Source organism: Onychomys torridus, chromosome X (genome assembly GCF_903995425.1).
Source record: "Onychomys torridus chromosome X, mOncTor1.1, whole genome shotgun sequence".
NCBI lineage: Eukaryota > Metazoa > Chordata > Mammalia > Rodentia > Cricetidae > Onychomys > Onychomys torridus.
The window spans coordinates 37,604,874-37,625,075 of record NC_050466.1 but is presented as its reverse complement, the minus strand read 5'-3'; the positions used below and the strand labels follow the sequence as shown (position 1 = coordinate 37,625,075).

General features: G+C 35.5%; 1 protein-coding gene across 2 annotated transcripts in view; it reads left to right on the top strand.

Annotated features, from left to right (window-relative positions):
* Window positions 1–20,202, top strand: part of Fgf13 (fibroblast growth factor 13) — a 206,746-nt gene that overhangs the window by 130,237 nt on the left and 56,307 nt on the right. For both annotated transcript variants that reach the window (XM_036175325.1, XM_036175324.1), the window contains exon 3: window positions 2,669–2,772. In XM_036175325.1, coding sequence (XP_036031218.1) covers window positions 2,669–2,772 — 104 coding nt within the window. The remainder of the gene's footprint in view (window positions 1–2,668; window positions 2,773–20,202) is intronic.

Here is a 20,202-nt window from a genome sequence, read left to right as displayed (position 1 = left end):
CAAGCCATAACAGATGCAATTCACATGACCCAAAGGTGTATTATAAAGGAAGTTGTTGGTTACTATTGAGATTATTCATAACAACATTCTAGTATGTTTCTGGACTTCCGATATCTGTCTATCCTGAACCTGGCATTACCCTACATTACATTTATCATTGTTTATATTCTGAAGAAATTGAGGCTGGTTAGCCTGTGATTAAAATAAGCCTGAAATTAAATAGTTCTTGCTACATCTTAAGTCCATAAACAAGTACTCCAAGTTTAGAGAAGGCAAGGCGAATCTGTGAGTGGTAGTGTGTGCCTCCAATCCAAATACTAAGGAGACTGAGGCAGGAAAATTGCAGACAGGTCCTGATCAGTCTGAGCTGCATAGCAAGAGTCAGACCTGCCAGAGAAAGTAAGATTCTGTCTCAAAAACAGGAAACTGGGAAAGAGAGCAAGACCACAGTGATTCTGTCTAAGCATATTTCTAGTACAGCTTTTGCATTTTTATATGGGAAGATTGCTTTTTTGGAAAATTCAAAGACAACTGAGTTTGTACTTCATCTTGAATATCTAAAGAAAAGATTGGACTGGTATGTGGTATGAATGATCAACTACTACACATTTTTTACTCTCTTCAATTTTGACATACATTTGTATGTGTCTGTGTGTCTGTATCTATTTGTTTCTGTGTTTGTGTATCTAGCTTCATAAATACTTAGATTACATAATGAATGGCCTCCTACAAACTCAATGCCACTATTCAGGAATATGTAATGTGAATTAATGTTCTTTGCTTCTCTTTCTCCTTTAATTTTCTACTGTTTGAGATGTAAGCATTTCACTTCTCTTTAAAGCAGAAATCTGACGTCAGTGAAAATCAACACAAAAATCAAATTGTTATCATTATCTTCACTCTCTACCTCCCCCTATGCTCATCCCTGACATTAAAAGCTACATTCATACAATAATGAGGTTCAGAATATTATTTCAAAAATAAGATTCTAGAAATAATTTTCAGTTTCATTTAACATCTTTCTCTGTTATCTATTACTTTAACCCAATTAGGTTTTAGGCACATGGTGATATTGACTTTAAACAACCCCACATAAAGCTTTTTGTTTAGTTAATTGTAGTTCTCAGATTTTTGAACTATGAGGTCTTATATAATATGATTATCATGTGTTATATCCCCCAAATGCATGATCATGTTCCCACAATACAGTTTGGTATCAGTCTATAAATGTGTTTTGAGTACCTGCTGTAAGCAGAATATCATCAACAGAAAGAAACATGATTTACACATGATATACTCAAAGATATTGGGTTTATTTCCTGTACATTACATTGTCAATTATAGCACATGATCCTGGCTTGCAATTAGTTTTCTTTACTTCACGTAACAGAAGGGCATGGCTTTTTATATGGTGAGTATTGAATGAAGTGCCATCAGTGGCATGTGGTAGGAACACTTGTATTTTGAACTGTACAATATGTCCTAGCTCCTCTTTGATAGCACCCAAATTTTAAGGGAAAGATGTATTGTAGGCTTCACAAGGAATATTTTGTTCCTTATTAATATTTTTGCCCATATTATCCTATCTAGTGCAACAGAGTGCTCAAAGTTAAGTGATTCTAGAAAAAAATTCTTATACATGCGAGTGATCCCTTTAAATTCTTGTTCATGAAAGTAACAGACCAGTTTATCATGCCCAACAAACTTATGAAACAGAGCAAAAATCATCAACATTGGTGTATGACTTTCAGGAGAAAGGTGCACAGGCTATTTTCAAAAGATGTGTGTGGCAAACACTACGTTTTAAAAATGTACTGTTTTATTTTTGTTCGTGGTGTGGGAGGGCGGAGACAGCTGGCAGTGGGAGAACACCCACTGGTTGTCTCCAGTGAGTGGTGTGTGCTTGTGAGAGCGCTTGGGTGGAAGTTTCATGCAGTAAGACCTTCAGATGGAAAGATGAAGACCTCATTAGCCTACTTGCAATGATTTTGCAGAAAACATTAAAATACCAAATAGCACATTTCTTCCATATCTTATTTTTATTCCTATATCTATTATCTTTGAGATTAAATGCCAGGAGCCTGCTTAACTCTATCATCTTGCAAAATGCCAGTTCTTTATGAAATACTACTCTTGGAAAATAGGAATACAAAATAACTTTTTTTTTGCAAGGCCCAGATTTATTTAGAGGTTTTTGCGTTGGAAATAATACAGATAATTTAAATGAAAATGTTGGAGTAGTGTCTCAGGAGAGTGTAGGAATTTCTCCTTAACTAGTAGCACAGTGCTTACGAAATTTTCACAAACTGTCTAGAGGAGCAGGTTAAGAACTTAATTTGAGAAGAATGATATTTTGATATGCAAAGTGATTCCTGATACTTTGCCTCTCCCCACTATGTAAATATTCCCCACCTCCACTGCTCTAAAAATCAGGATATTTCAACCAAAGTCTTCCGTTTTCCCAAGAGTCTTTGAGAATATATTGTTCCAGATCCAGTTACGCAAATACAATCAGTGCTCAAATACACTAGAAAGTGGAACAAGGCTGTATTTGTATATTTCTAGACTCACTTAGTCTACACTGCTTTTAGGAAGCCAGGCAATGCTGAATACATTGGAAAGCTATGAAGTTGGAATTGTAACATTTTCGCATTCTTTGAAATTTTAGCTCTGTTCAACCTCATCCCTGTGGGTCTTCGAGTGGTGGCTATTCAAGGAGTTCAAACCAAGCTGTATTTGGCAATGAACAGCGAGGGATACTTGTACACCTCGGTGAGTCTTTGTGAGCATGTTTTCACATAGTGACATGAAAGAAAATGTATGACATATGTTCGTTTGTTATAGATTTTGGTTTTGGTGGAAATATATCCTGGTGAAAATGATAGCTCTTTCTAATTAATTGTTGAAAACCAGCATGGTCAACATAAAATCAATAATATACCTAAAATATACTTTGTTAAGCAAATATTTTACATTTAAATATAATTTTAAAAGGGCATGGTACTACAGTAAGGGTTTTATTCCTATCAATAGATCTACTTTCAGGTTATAAACAATCATTAACATTTTTAACATTTATTTTGAATTCCTGCATTTTAAGACAGGGACAGGATGTTTAAAATGGAGAAATTGGGCTGGTGAAATCGCTTTGTGGTAAAAGGTGCTTGATATCAACCATGATTGTCTTAGTTTAGTCCTCTAACCCCTCACACAGTCATTCAATCAGTGTAGAAAATCTTTAGGCTTTCAAAAATGGGAAAAAAACCTGTTTATTCAACTGCCTACCAGCCTTAAGGAGGAGGTGATTACCAACTATCAAAATCCATTCTTCAAACTGCAAATTAAACAATTAATCTGTATTCAGTTTTGCACTGTCTTGTTAGATGAATTTCATTCAAATTCAAATATATAAAAAGACTTGACAGACATTGTAAAGAACACACAGTCACCTTGCTTTTAAGTGGCCAAGATGGGAAAGAGATGTGGGGGAAGAACAAGCCCACAAAGGCTCATTCATAAGTAGTCACCTCAAACTCTGGGCACTTGTCAGCATTTTGTCTATCTTATTGCTTATGACATACAGGGGTTTTATTCTTTTTGATAAACTAAAACTTTGAATTCATTGGAAGCTTCATGAAATCCATTACTGTATCAATATAGTGCTAGTATTATAGGAAAAGGAATGGAATTCTCTTTAGGCTTGTATAGTACTATAGCGTAATTTCATTTCAAGTGACCTCTTCTAGATCAACAGGGCCAAATGCAAAAGTATGCTTTTAATATGAGAAATGACTCCTCTATATAATATGCAGACATGGAAAGGAAATAGAATAATGAACATATTTGAGAAGACAATATTGCTTTAGTTAGGGTTTCTATTACTGTGATAAGACACCATGACCCAGAGGTAATAAAGTTAGGCTTATGGTTCCAGAGGCTTAGAGTCTATTATGGTGGGGTGAAGGCATGGTTACAGGGGCCCAGAGTAACATCTGTGAGCTTACATTTTACTCTAAAAGCAGGAAGCAGAGGCACATTGGTAATGACATGAGTCTTTTGAAATCTCAAAGCTTACCCCTAGTGACACACATCCTCCAAAAAGGCCACACCTCCTAATCCTTCCCAAATAGTCCCACTCCTGGGAGACCACGTTTTCAAACATAAGTTTATAGAGGCCATTTGTAGTCAAATTACTACATTCCATTCACTAGTGCCCATAGGCTCATGGCCATATCATAATGTGAAATGTGTTTAGTCCAATATCAAAATTCCCTATAGTTTTTCAGTCTAAACACTGTTTAAAAGTCCATAGTTTCTTCTGAGACTCAAGACAATGTCTTAATTGTAACCCCCTATAATATAAAAAAAATGCATAATTCTAACATACAGTGTCATAGAATATACATTTTAAAAGGGAAGAATCAGGCATAGTGAGGAAATATTGAACCGAACCCATACCAAAACCTAGCAGGGAAAACTCCAAATGCTGTAGCTCCACATCCATTGTTGAAGGGTTATATGGCTCTGTTCTTTCAACTTTGCTGCCTTCAAGATAAATCTTACTCTAAGGATAATTCAAATCCCCAAGTACAACACTTCTTGGCAGATATCCCATATCTTTAGCATGTTCACCATCTTGGGGTCTTCAGCACAACCAGGTTTCACTTCCCACAGTTGCTTCATTCAGGAACTGCCCTATCATACATTGTCTGGCCTCAATGACTCTCCCTTTTATTTGTGTATCCTCTATGATTCTCAAACCAAATGGAGGGTGCTGCTAAGTTTGGCTGCCTGCTTAGGATACAGCCTGGCCCCATTGAATTACATTTGCTGCAGCTTTCCTTTGTTTCTGTATTTGAGGAGCAGAAAATTACTGAGGCTTTTCCTCACAAGTTGGAAGCCTAGATGAATGGGGTCTTGCCCTGAGGGTAACCCTCCTTTTTTCTTTGGTGGATTAGGTCTCTCCTCAATCTCCTGGGTTCTTTTCAGTACAAACCTTGGCTCCCACATTACATTTTCCAGTGCTGTTTTTTTTTCTTCTCAAACTGTATTTTGTATTTCTTTTTGCCTTACTTGTTTCTTCAAATCTCTTCTACCAAAGAAATTGGTTTATTTTAAATTTAGCCTCAGAAAATTCTTAGAACAAGGGAAGAAAGCAACTACAGCCTTTGCCACAACTGCCCAAAATGATTTCTAACCTATCTGCAAATATTGTTCCCCTCTGAAATCTCTAGAGTCAGGTGTCTATTGTCTGTATAACTGTCAGCATTACTGTCTTCCAATTCATCTCTGCTTATAGCATATAACCACATTTCTTCAAGCATCACTATGGTCAGTTCTGTCACAACAGCAGTACCACTCCAGCACTAACTTCTATCTTAGTTCCTTTTTTATGACCAAAGCAACTTATGAAAGAAAGCATTGAATTGGGCTTAAGGTTCCCAATGGTTAGAGTCCATAATGGCAGAGGAAAGGCATTGCAGCTGGAGCAGCAGCTGAAAGCTCACATCACAATCCACAAGTAAGATGCAGAGAGCCACACTGGGAATAAAGTGAGTAATTTGAAAACTCAAAGCCACCCTCAGTGACACACCTCCTCCCACAAGTCCGCATCTCCTAATCCTTCCCAAACAGTTCCACCAACTATGACCAATATTAGCTATATAAGCCAGTGATGGCTTTTCTCATTCAAAACCCTACATATATGTATTTCCTGTTAAGGGAAAATAACCTTAAATAAGCAATTGCAAACTATGAAAGTAATTACATTCTCATTAAGGTGGAAATATTCCTGATTTATGCCAGAGCTAAATGTAGGGGTGAAATATCCAAACTACTCTGTTCTAGGAATGAAAACTGACTCCTCTCTGGGTAAATGTTCCAATTCTTTTCATTACTCTATCAATTATGACTTCGGGTCCCTTCAATAAATTGATCATCATCCCCTCTGGCACACTATTTTATTTTCATCCCATTTAAAATGTGATTTCCAGACCCAAATCGAACATAATTCTATCCTAATTACTTCATAGTCAACTTACTTGGTAAATAATTTAGGCTCTGTAGGTAAGCCATAAATTTTCTATCATAACCATTCACCTTTGCTGTTGTAGCACAAAAGCAATCATAGGCAATAAAATGAATGAATATCACTATGTTCCAGTAAGAGTTTATTCACTAAAACAGAGAGTGGGATGGATTTGACTTATGGCTACAGTTTTCCCATATGTGGCCACGTTTTCCTTTCTCCTTTCCCCCAAATAGCTGTTCTTTACCTCCTCCATCCCTAAGATTTGGATTTTCACAGATAACCCTTCATTGTATATTAATGAGAAAATAGAGGTCATCTGGCAGAAAACCCAGTTTTCTTGTCTATCTTATGCAAACATGGTACATGCCCCTGTCATTCTGTTATCCTTGCCTATTTGTAGAGTGTTCTTTCTTCTCTTCATCATTCTACCCTTTATCTTATATTTTAATCACCTTCTCTTCTACCTTGGGGCTTCACTTCATATATCTTTACGCCTTAACTCCTAGCTCCTATTGTTTATTTAATATTCACCAAAAAAAAGGAAAACAAAGAAACCAAAACAAAACAAACAAATGAACAACCTGTGATCCTTGAAAGCCTTCCTCAACCTCTACGTCACCCTCCCATCTGAGATAGTCACTGATATCTCCAGATTATTCAGAAATTTGGACCTCCTATTGCTTCTGTTTTTTCTTTCCTATTCCTCTTCTATCCATTGTAGTGTGGCTTTAACTCCATTGAAAGTATTTTTAGCAAAATCACCAAAGACTATTGTAGGCAGAGTTTTCCCATCCCAAATTACCACACAGACTTCTTATTAACTAGCTCTTACAACTTAACCCATTTCTATTAATCTATGTGCTATCTCAAGACTCATGGTTTTTACCTCTATCCCATTTAGTATGTCCCACTCCTTCTCCATCTGTCTCCACTCTCTTTTTGCCCAGAGTCCTCTGTGTCTGGGTATCCCACCTATACTTCCTGCTTGGCTACTGGCCTGTCATTTTTTTTTATTAACCAATGAGAGTAATTACGTATTTACAGTGTACAGAAGAATTATTGTACAACAGATTATCATATAATAAACTTGCAGTTCTTGTTTTACTTTTTTTCAAGCTGTTGACATATTTTGACCCTGCTTAAAACTCTCTCCCTTTTAGTTTTGTCCATATTATTAGATGTGATGAATTTTCTTTTTTCTTTGCTGGTCATGTCCAAATAATATTTGGAAAACTCTTTTCCCTTTGCATGCTACATGTTTTCTCTATGCTTCCCATAGTAATAAGTACCATTCATACTCACCACATAGATGGAAATGCTGTATCCACATAGTGACTTTTTAACAAATATGTGCAGAAGAGGGTCACTTGAAGTCATGAATGAAATGGAGAATTTGACCTTTGACATTTCAGTTGATAGAAAAGCCATTATCCAAATGGAAATAAAAGAAAACAGGCAGATTTTGTGATTTATATACCAAAGTGCAGATTTTCTGTTCTACAGATTGTCTTTACATTCAGCTTTTGTTTCCCATAATTCTATTTCAGTTCCATTTTCTTTCTTACCTTTATGCATTAAATAAAAACACCTCCATGTTGTTATTGTCATAGAGATAACAATTTATTTCTCATGATTAATCTTAGGGTTCTTGTACTGCACATACTTTTCCCATTTTTATTTCTTGTTGCCATAGGGGACAGACTTGGTGTAGGCTCAAGTGGCAGTGAGAAACCATCTGTGACACAGAGGATCATAATTAACCATTATTTCATAACATATTTACTTTTAACCATGATATAACTAAGTCTTTCTGAAACCACAGGAAATTACCATTCATTGTGCATAAAGAAAATTTTTCTTTCCTTTGTTTTTGTTTTTTTTTTTAACAAATAAGGAGTTACATATAAGGGTTTGAGAGTTCTCAAAACTTCATAACATAAATATTTCATAGCATGAAGTTTTTGTAATAATTTTTTAAGTGTGCTTGGAATATATATTAACTATAAAAGCTCAAGAATTTTAAATATAGAGAAATTGGTAATGCCTTAGTATTTATTTAATAAAATAGTAATAATATATATCAGGCAGAGATGGTAAAAATGCAAAGATAAATGAAATTATATGTTGTTTTATTTTAGAATGTTCTAGAACTCAAAGGAGCATCTCTATTTAATTACTTATCTTTTGTCAAAACCAGTTGGCCATTTTTGAAATACACAGTGTGTCTTCTAGCAAAAATGTGTAAACAATAGAGATTTTGAAAGAAGAAAGTCTTTCCCATGCATACATTGCCAATGATTTGTGGTTTGGGACAACTGAAGCCAACAATATGAAGAAAACAAATTTCTCCAAGTTATATAGCTTCATATCTTAGCCATATTACTGACTCCAGGGCCCCACCTATATTCTGAATTAAGGATATAAGCTTTCGTTCTCTAATAGATAATTTATATATACTTTAACTTTATTACATTTCTTCTCCCATCACTTGAATATAAACCAATATATCATTCTTAGCACCCCATAATGTATTTTCATTCAGAGGAATCATTATCAGAAATACTGAGAAGTCAAGCCATACCAGTCCTGTAGTAGCTATAACATAGGAATATTATTTTCTCTTTTTTGATAATCTACATTTGCTTCCAATTAAGAACCTAAGGCTCAGAGAACATTGTGGAAGAAGGGCAGGGTATGGGTGGACGTTGTAGAACCAGTGGAACAGGAAATCTGTAGTGAAATTATGTCTACTAGAAATGATAAGGAAGCTATACCCATGAAATCTCACCAACATGGCTGCCTAAACAAGACCTGAACAAGCACAATACCAATAGACTTAGTGATATGGAAAGGGGAAATTTCATGGGGCTCCAACCTTTGACAAAGAACTACAAGCAACTAAGGAATAGCGAGAGCTGGAGAAATACTCTTCTTCAGGGATAAATGGATTGACCAGATTGTATTAATATATTTAGGCATATATAGATGTATATGTATATGACATACAAATATGTAACAACTAAAAAATATGCCCATGGTTTTGATAGGAGCAAGACAGAATGAATGGGAAGAGTTGAGGAAGGAAGGGTAAAGGTAAAAGTGATATAATTACAATTACAGGTTTTTTTTTAGAGAATATCATATGGCTTTTAGTTTAAGTCCAAAGGCATTAGTTATTATTTCAAAATTTTATGATTTGCATCATCTATCACAAGATTTTAGCCATTGTGAAATTAATTAAACCTTGCTATTTTAAACAATGTAAGTATCACAAAATATTTAAGGAGATGGAAATTGTAACTAGTATAATGGGATTAGTGTATGTTACATACATGTGTTAATTGTCACTGTGCTATATACATTTGGTACAATTAAAATGATAAAAATAAATATAAATGTTAAATGGAATATGTTCCCATGTGATAAGTCCCCTCCAAAACATTACCTTTACAGGTATATTTGCTTATTGAAGTGTGTACATGTATATGAATATTAGAGTATATCATGTACTTTGCATTCTACACCCCCCATTAGCCTCTCCTGTTCCTCTTGTTCCCATTAGTCTTCTTCCTCTTTTCCTTCCCCCAAATAGTCTACCTTCTACTTTCATGTCATATATGTCATTTGACAACCTTCCCAGGAGTGATATAATAGTATAATTATAGTTTTATTTTTAGCATTATAAAGAAACTACACACTAATTCCCATGGTGGCAACAGTAGTTTATAATCTTGATGACCTTAGAATCCCTGCGTATTATACACTCAACAACTCTTACTCTCAGTTCTTTGGCATTTTTAGATCTAATATGTATGTGTTCTTTATTTATTGGCCTTCCTAATCTTATGGCCATACCATTGGACTTGTTAATATTTCAAGTCATTGACTGTTTTAACTCTACATTACCTATTTTTTTCTTTTTTTCATCTTTCAGTCTTTATTTTTGTGTGTGTGTGTGTTCCTGTGTGTAGCTGCATGTGCATGCAGAGGTCAAAAGTGATTTGGGGTGTATTTATCAGTCATTTTTGAGACAGATTTTCTCATTTAATATTAGGTGCAATGACTCAGCTAGAGTGGCTTGCCACTGGGTCCAGGGATCTATCTGCTTGTCTCTGCATTCTAGAACTGGGAGGACAGATGTGTACTGGATACATGTCTTTTCACATGGGTGCTGTGTGTTTGCACTCAAGTTCTCATGCTTTCACAGCAAACAATTTTCTAATTAAGCAATATCCTCATCCTCAGCCCCCTCCCTTCCTTTTTCTCCTTAAAAACAGCTTTCTTGAGATACAACTTCTAGACCATAAAATCATTTATTAGTGTTTTCACATATTAATAATTTTTACATATTAACAGAGTTGAGCCAACATGATTGCTATTAAATTCTAGAACTTATTTCCATGAATGATAAAAATTATACCAATTAGCAGGCATATTCCATCCTTTTTCTTACTCCTTGGTAACTTTATTTTTTTCATTTTTTTAAATTATTATATTTGTGTTTTAATTTTATACATCAGCCATGAGTTCCCCTGTCCTCCCACCTCACACCCCCACCCCTACCCCGCCTTCCTCCAGCCCCTCCCCTCCATTCCCATCTCCTCCAGGGCCAAGACTCCCCTGAGGATTCATTTAAACCTGGTGGATTCAGTACAGGCAAGTCCAGTCCCCTCCTTCCAGGCTGAGCAAAGTGTCCCTGTGTAAGCCCAAGGTTCCAAACAGCCAGCTCATGCACTAAGGACAGGTCCCAGTCCCACAGCCTGGGTGCCTCCCAAACAGTTCAAGCTATTCAGTTGTCTCACTTATCCAGAGGGCATGATCCAGTTGGGGGCTCCACAGCCTTTGGTTCATAATTCATGTGCTTCCATTCGTTTGGCTATTTGTCCCTGTGCATTTTCCAATCTTGGTCTCAACAATTCATGTTCTTACATTCCTTCCTCTTTCTCGACAATTGGACACCTGGAGCTCCACCTGGGGCCTGGCTGAGGATCCCTGCATCCACTTCCATAAGTTATTGGATGAGAGTTCCAGCACAGCTGTTAGGGTATTTGGCCATCTGATCACCAGACTAGGTCAGATCAGGCTTTCTCTCGACCACTGCCAGCAGTCTACAGAGGATATATCATTGTGAATTTAAGGGGACCTCTCCAGCATTCTGCCTATTCCTGTTCTCATGTGGTCTTCATTTATCATGGTCTGTTATTGCTTGTTCTCCCTTTCTGTTCTTGATCCAGCTGGGATCTCCTGATCCCCTAAACTTTCTTTCCCTCAAACCTTGCCCTTCATTACTCGCACTGTTGTCCAGGTTGTTCATGTAGATCTCACCATTTCTCTGTCATTGGGTGATCCCTGTGTCTTTCCTAGGGTCCTGTTTTCTTGGTAGTCTCTCTGGAGTTGTGTAGCAGTCTAGTCATCTTTGTTTTACATCTAGTGTCTTCCTATGAGTGAGTACATACCATGTTTGTCCTTCTGAGTCTGGGTTACCTCACTCAGGATGATTTTTTCTAGATCCATCCATTTGCCTGCAAACCTCATGATGTCATTGTTTTTCTCTGCTGAGTAGTACTCCATTGTGTATATGTACCATATTTTCTTTATCCATTATTTATTTATTTATTTATTTATTTATTTATTTATTTATTTGTGGTTTTTCAAGTCAGGTTTTCTCTATGTAGCTTTGCGCCTTTCCTGGAACTCACTTGGTAGCCCAGGCTGGCCTCGAACTCACATAGATCCACCTGACTCTGCCTCCCGAGTGCTGGGATTAAAGGCCTGCGCCACTACCGCCCAGCTCTTTATCCATTCTTCAGTTGAAGGTCATCTAGGTTGTTTCCAGGTTCTGGCTATTACAAACAAAGCTGATATGAACATAGCTGAGCAAATGCCCTTGTGGTATGCTTGAGCATACCTTGGGTATATGCCCAAGAGTGCTACAGCTGGGTCTTAGGGGAAATGGATTTCCAGTTTTCTAAGGAAGCGCCATATTGATTTCCAAAGTGGCTGTACAAGCTTGCATTCCCACCAGCAGTGGAGGAGAGTTCCCCTTGCTCCACATCCTCTCCAGCATAAGCTGTCTTCTTTGTTTTTGATCTTAGCCACTCTGATAAGTGTAAGGTGGTATCTCAGAGTCATTTTGATTTGCATTTCCCAGATAATTAGGGATGTTGAGCAATTCCTTAAATGTCTTTCAGCCATTTGAACTTCCTCTGTTGAGAATTCTCTGTTTAGTGACTCTTAATCTACTTTTTTTCTATACATTTATCTCTTTTAGGTAATTCACATAAATGGAATTATAGACCATATAACCCTTTGTGAGTTGGCAGATATGTTCATTATAACATTTTCTCTACAGTATAGGATCCAGACTAGGGTAACAGAGTGCATTAAGCTGTCATATTCCTGTAATATCCTCTGAACTAGATCTTTTCCAGTCCTTATATTTTACAATGTTGGCGGATTTTTTTCTGAGATAGAGTGTCATCATGTAGCTTATAACCTAATTTTTGTTGATATAAATTTACATCTCTAGTTAATATGCTAATGTAGAAATATTAAAATTTATACAAATTCATTGATCAATTCAGAGCAACTAGCACACTCTTAGAATTTTTATGTAACATGGGAAATGTTTGGATTATGTCAAATCTGTGTAACATCAACTAGACATAATTTAAGTCTAGGGTTATTATCATAGAGGATTGCAAATTTAATAAAAAGCAATGTAGAACAATTCTTTAATCATTATAGCTCTTTGAGGAACTGACATATTTTCAATCATACAAGAAAAGAAATTGAAAATTGATATGAGCAGTATCATATCCAAAGCAGAAAATGATAATCAAATTAAGTGTTAAAACAAAGAGAGTGGGTACAAAGAAACCTTGGCTTCTGATTCTAAGTTTTTCTTGGGCCAATGAGATGGTGCAGTGGGTAAAGGCACTTGTTACCAAGCTCAATGTCCTGAGTTTGACCATCAGAACCCACATGATGAAAAGAGAGTACAACTCCCTCCAAGTTGTTCTCTGACCTTCATATGTGTGCTATAGGTCATAACCATTCCTCCTCCCACAATTACAAATAAATGTAAAAATCTATAACTTTCTGATCGATATACTTTAGTTAATTAACAGTTATTACATTTTTCTTTAGTATAAAATTGCAGAAGTTTAACTTTCAAAATTCCAAGTATCAGTGCATATTGTTTTTAAAAAAACTATGATCAAATAATCTATATATGCAATCATACATTTTGATGGGTGTTTTTTGTTCAGATAAATGGATTGTAATATTATAAGGGTATTTATATAGACACATTTCTGAGTTATCGTTTTGAATTTAAATTGTAAAATGAGATTACTTTAAAGGTAGAAAAGCTCAAATTTCAAGATAATTTCCCAAATCACAGTTGTTTCACCTGTTTACTATTCTTTGTAGTGTTAAGATTTTTATTAAAATATAAAAGAAAATCCAGCTTAGTATTTAAGTATCTTCTTTTCATGCTCTGTATTTTTTTAAATAACCAAAGCTGTTAAGTTATTCAGGGTGAAAAATATGTGATTATGTTCTTAAGTGTGAAAATGACTGACAATGGTACTTTCTCAGAAATCAGAATAGTGGTGGTAGCTAAAGACAGGTACTGGCTCTGGGATCTGCTTGTGAAGCCAACTTGGAAAAGTAACCTAAATTAGAAGTCATAGGGCACATATTTAACAGAGTGTCTCGTGGTTCTAACTTGGAGCTAAATTCACGTTTGTAGGAAAACACCATTTATTTTGGAACTAAAATATAAAATAATGGTCAGGAGAGACAAAGAAGAATTTTAACAGGTAAAGTCAGATGTGAAGAGATTACTTTTTCTCCTCTCTTTTCCTCCTACCTCACTTTCTTTCTCACATACAAAAGACAAACAGAGAAACCAAACTCATTCTGTTGCTATGATAACACTAGTTTATTTTTTCATTCATAAAATCATTCTAAGCTTTAAATATATAACCTAACCTGACCATTAGGAGATTGCTCTGGCAGTCTACTCCGTAAAATATCATAGATATGTGGAAGAACCAATGGACTTTTAGTATTATTTTATGTTAGTACACCATGAATAGCATGAACACATTATTCAATAAAGGCCCTATTTTTAGTCCTTACCTTCTTGTTTATTTTAATTCACAGTAGGATAGAGAATAAAAATATAGCTCACCAATACATTTTTCCATGTTGTTCTTATTTCTATGAAACTTGTGCTTTGAAATACTTTGCTTCCAAATTCTGTACTCATTAGTTAATAACTGATTTCCCTCATTCTACCTTTAACCTTATATAAGTGTCTAGCAAAAGTACATTTTTATATGCATTTATTGACATAATTTAATATGTGAATAATAAAATATAAAGGCCAATTATGATTTCTATTAGGTCCATCTGAATATTTAAATATGTTAAAAGACTCAATTATTGCCCATTGATGATCTATTTAAGGGTTAAAATTTCAAAATTATATAAGTCAGTGCATTGCTGAGAAACAGGGAAAAAAACCGAATGGTTTCAATGACTACCAGTCTTCAAGGGAATTCTGAGTTCTGAAGAAAGAAACTTTAAATGAAAATATTTCTCTGATCATTATAATAGCTGTAACCAAGGTTAATAACTGGCAAACCCTTGACTAATACATTAAATATGTTTTGCTTGAGCTGAATATGTCTAGAGATGGCATGTCTGTGCAAAAATTCTGATTAAGTTATTCATCAGCTACTCTGATGCTAACTACTTTTGACAACCCTGGAAGTAGAACTACAGCGAAAACCTCAATTGATTTCTTCGATGGAATTTTGCATATAGCCAGTAGCAATAATACATAATGCCTCCTTTCATAAGGGCATCAGATATTCATAGGAATTCTGGCATAGCCCATAACAGGAAGAGTCAATATTAGAAATGACACTCATTTTTACTCAGGAAAAACATTTTCATAAAGATTTGGAAAAGTCAAGTATACATAACTGTAGCCAGAAATTTTCCTATATCCTGTAGCCACTAGGTCCCAAATAAACACACAGAGGCTTTTATTAGTTACAAACTGTTTGGTCTATGGCTCAGGCCTATTGCTAGGTAGCTATTACATTTTAAATTAACCCATTTCTATTAATCTATATTTTGCCACATTGTTCCTTGAGAGGCTGGGTGGTGTCTGCCCTGTCTCCACCCTTCTTCTCGGTATCTCTCTCTCTCTCTTGGATTTCCTGCATAGCTCTTATCCTGCCTTACATATGCCAAAACAGATTCTTTATTAACCAATAATATTAACATATATTTACAGTATACAGAAATACCATTCCATAACACATAATAATTTTAAACATTACTATTTAGACTGCAAAAGTAGAAAGGATTAAAATGTTTAACAGAGTATATGAAATGTTCCATAAAACTTTTGTAACTGGGAATGAGACACTAGAAAATAATAACTTAGAAATGAAATTTAAACAGGCAAAACTACATTATATATGGGAAATACTGTAACCCAAAACAAATAAACAAAAAATCTGCCCATAACAAGTTTGTTGGTCTACCCTGCTCATAAAATCCAGTGCTTCTTAGATGTTTAGTATTTGGTCTTATAAATATTTCTTTTAAAATGCTACATAAAGTATTCCTTTGTTCCTGCCCATATAATAGTGGTGGATCACTATAATAAAAGTTTCCATGCAAAACCCTCATTTCAGGTGGCTTGCACAGAAGAAAATAGAGCCTAGGAGAGTCTAGAAGCTTAGCTCTTCTATGTTCTGTCCATACCTTTGAAGCAGAGATTCCTAAACAGTGTTTTCACTTCCCTACTCTCAAAGAAGCGAGTCACATATCTAAGCTTCTGGGGGACCTAAAGCATGGAACAATGGTCCAGGAGCTTTTTGTTGATATTTTTGTATTTATAACAGAATATTTCATTAATGATTGGAGAATTTTGGACACTGTGTTTTAATCATATTCACCCTCCAACCCCAACCCTTTACAGATTCCCCCTACCCTTCCCACTCAACTTTGTGTTTGGTGTTGTTTTAACCCATCAAAGCCAGCCATGTACCTACTATTGGCAACACACTTAGAGAAAACTGATTGTTCTTCTCCCAGCAGCTAGGAAATGCCAATAGCTTCTCAGCTATGGGATGGAGTTATATGCTCAATTCTCCTTTCCATGCTGCAAGTTGGTCCTCCCTGAAGTTTCTATGTTCAATCACTTTGCAAATATCTGTTAAGTCTCTACAAGTACTAAGCATACCAAAATGCCACCACAGTGGTCCATGCAGATAATATCTGAAGTTTATAATATATGTTATAAGGTTCATGCTAAGTTCTGAGCTCTAATTGTTAATAGATAATCTACTGTGGGAAGGATTAATATGAACTCTTTCATTCTCAACCTTACCTATAACACTGGCAATGCTATTTTTAGCACAAAACTCACTGTAGAAAAAAAAGATTCCTTGTACAGAAACAATTTGAATGCCTTTGAGGCTGGGAATAGGTAAGTATGTGTATGACTATGAAAGTTTTCCAGTTGTACCAAATAATACTGTTTATACAGCACAACAGTCTCCAGTAGATAACATTAATACTATGTCTATATGTGATGGGGCAGTATAGTTGAATATGATAGAGAAATGCTCTTCAAATATAGCAAGAAATGACATTACTTGAAGTTTGAAATCGCTGTAAGTCTGTGTTTCCTAAAAAAGATGTCCCACTTGGACAGCACAAGTAGATTATAGTGGATTCAAGTATCTAAAGCTTTTAGGTATAGTGGGTCCACTTCACCTTTGGACAATGACATTGAGCTAGCTTTCCCTCTATTTTTCTATGAATTGTATGTTTCAGAAGTAAGCAAGGAGAAACAGTGTTGATCCAGGTTTTCCCCACCTTAGGATTCATAGTGAAGTATTGTAGAGATAGTCCAGTGTTATAGTATGAAGATGCAATATTTGGTACAGTAGTTTATATACTGGAATTAATATTGCTTACATTATATCATATCACAGTATCCCCATTTGCTTGCCTTGTGATCACAAAATACTGCTGCAAAATACTTAAAACTGTGATAATAATCATTCTCATTATGCAGCTACAGTAATCAAGATGCCCTAACACATAGTATATTGAGTAAGAGAAAGCACATTTTTTTTTTGCCATAGCAGAGTTACCATTGACTTTGATGGGTGGTGAGACAACTTCCATTTTGCCCCTTGCATTTTTTCTTGCTTCATCTTTAGAATTCTTATGTATATTTGACTTTCCCAAAACCCTAAGAATAATTTACCACTGCACTTTGAGTAGATGGGTGGCTGGAACTAGAGAAAGCAGTAGATGAATACCATATTTATTGCAGCTATTTATTACATTTATGTTCCTAAAATCCTCCTCAGCAGGGAAAAACACTGGCTACTTTACGGGTTTTTTTGTTTGTTTGTTTGTTTGTTTGTTTGTTTTTTTACTTTTCTATTCTCAGATCAAATTATTATCTCATAAAATGTTCTGCTTGCAATAGGGCTATCAATGAAGCATTTAAATGTCACCAAGGGTTGCATCTAACAGGTTTAAAGTGTATGTAACAGGCTCAGCAAACATGGCTAGTGTTTGCGATGCAGACATACAACTTTATTCAAACAAATGATTAATTGTAAGAATATGGAACAGCAGAACTGTGATGGGTGGTCTCGCTTTGCTACAATCCTTTAATATATACTCATTTTCCTTTAGATACACCTCTCCATCTTTTGAAGCAAAGCATTTTTCCTCTTCATAATTCATACTTCAATTCACCATTTCTCCCTAGTAGCACCTACCTTTAACCTCTGAGCTCCCCCCCCCCGAATTATTTATTTATTTATTTTATATGTAAAACTGTGTGCTTGAGTGTATATATGTGTACCATATACATTCAATACCAGTTGAGGGCAGAGAGAGTATTAGATCCCCTAGAACTGGTGTTACATCATGTGGGTGATGGGACCAAACCTGGGTCTTCTGCAGGAGCAGTAAACACGTTTAGCCATCTCTTCAGCCCCAAACCTCTGAAATGTCAATTTTGTTGGTAAATCTTTAATGTGCAAGGATGTATTGTTTTGTTTGTTTTTCAATATCTATATACATTCTTCTGATGTTCATTCGTTTGTATGATCCTTGCTGTAAGGGGAAGCAACAGTTCTGCTTTTTGGAGCTTGAGTATGGATATGTATCCATAAAGCAGTCATTTGACAACATACTGCCTACATGGTAGTGTTGGTTATATAATTGTATAAAATCAATACATGGAAAAATGCAAGCAAACAAGTGAAGAATAACAGTAGTCAAAAATATAGGAATCTCGATGTGCTGGTACAATTCTAGACGTGATTTGTTTTAGACCTAGTTGTAATCGGCAGCCAGGACCCTTTCTTTAATCATGACAGTATCAGGGAGCCAAGATAAAAGTAAAACACAGTTTCCTCCATAAGGTTTGAGTAGTCTATGAAATTTTAAGCAGCCTGCAAGTGCTAGACTCCACTCCTGGGTTCAACAATGTGGAAACTTTTGGTCCAGTTGCCCTGTTTTTCCTGTCCCAATTTTTAAATTAGAACTGCAGGAAGTTAAGTGAGTGTATATAGAAGATAATATGGTGGCAGTTATTTTCAAATATGCTCAGTGTATTTCTCAAATCTTTGATAATAATCATGTACATGTCTGTGAAAATATGTTTTTAATGATTTTGTTTCAAACATAAGATTCAACTGTCCTGTTCATGTAGTATTTTTCAGCATGTTTGACAAAATGTTTCCTGAATGCTGATTGTAGAAGCAGTTGTACACAGGCTTTTTATCGGGTCAGTCTTCCATTTGGAAAAATAAGCACTTGTGACCTTTTTCAGACTTATTGTAAACTTCCTTCTTTTAAAAATTGGAAACATAATGGGATCTTGCTGTTTCTATGGTACGTTGTAGGTTATTGGACAGGAGCACTAACCATAAAAGCGTTCTTCAAAAAGGTGGACAGTTAACTTAGTTTGCATTTTTGCTTTGCTTTGCTCATGTGTGGTTTTTATTAATATCTCCTAAAATATTACTATGTATCAGTGAGTAATGACTTACTCTTCACTTACCTGCATTCTAGTCTTTTTCTAAGCATAGCTAATTTAAGCACAGGTGTACTTCACACAACTTGAGTCATTACCATGATAGACTTTTTTGCTAACATTATGTAGACTGCATCAAATCCAAAATTCACTAATCTGAAAATCTCTACCGAGACACAAGTGGCATTTGTACAGAGGTGAAGCTACATTAAATGCTCACTATTTGGGAGGTGTAATAGGAAGATGAAATTTTAGAGCACTGATTTATTGAATACATAGCAATTGATAGTTAAGCATGGGCTTTTCATAATGTCATAGCTGCCCTCATTGTGACAGACCTCAAAATTCTTATGGTGTTTTCAAGTCAAAGGCAATGAAAATAGGGACCACTGAAAAACCTGGAAAGTGTCAAAAAATAAGTTGCTTGTTTTTGGCACATTAGTTAAGTACTTCCAAAATTTGTTCATTATGTTCCATTATCATTTTATAAGGATAATCACACTTTTTAAATGTTATCAACATTTATGTTCTCAGTGAATTAGTGACTAAATTACCTAGGCTATAAATTAGAATATGGATGTACCCAACCAAATAGCTATACCATGTTCTCAAACATTTGTTGGAGCATCAGAGAAAAATTGAAACCAATCATGATCACTTTTGCATTGACTTTTTTTCTCTCTTAGATGCTGTAACTAACCTTTGCTCTTAAACCCTAGCTGGAAGACATAAAATAAATTTTTATGGAGTGCAGAGTTTGCATTTTTATGAGATTTTTAGTGAACCTTTATTTGCTGTTATTGTGGCCATCCAACCTATTACCATCTCATCAGGGAGGAGTGTCTTACTCTGTATAATAAGAAAATTGCTCTTTTGTGAAGCCCCATGCAGAACTGCTGTAAGCAGAATCTATGGTGGGTTAAAAGTTCACTGGAGACCCTTGATATAAATATTTTCACATACTGGAAGATCTCATTTCAGAGTTAGTTTGTGGCATGACACAGAAATTTTATGACTATAAACACAGCTCCCATTCTGTTGCCCCGCCTTAAGATTCTTAGTGAAGGATTGT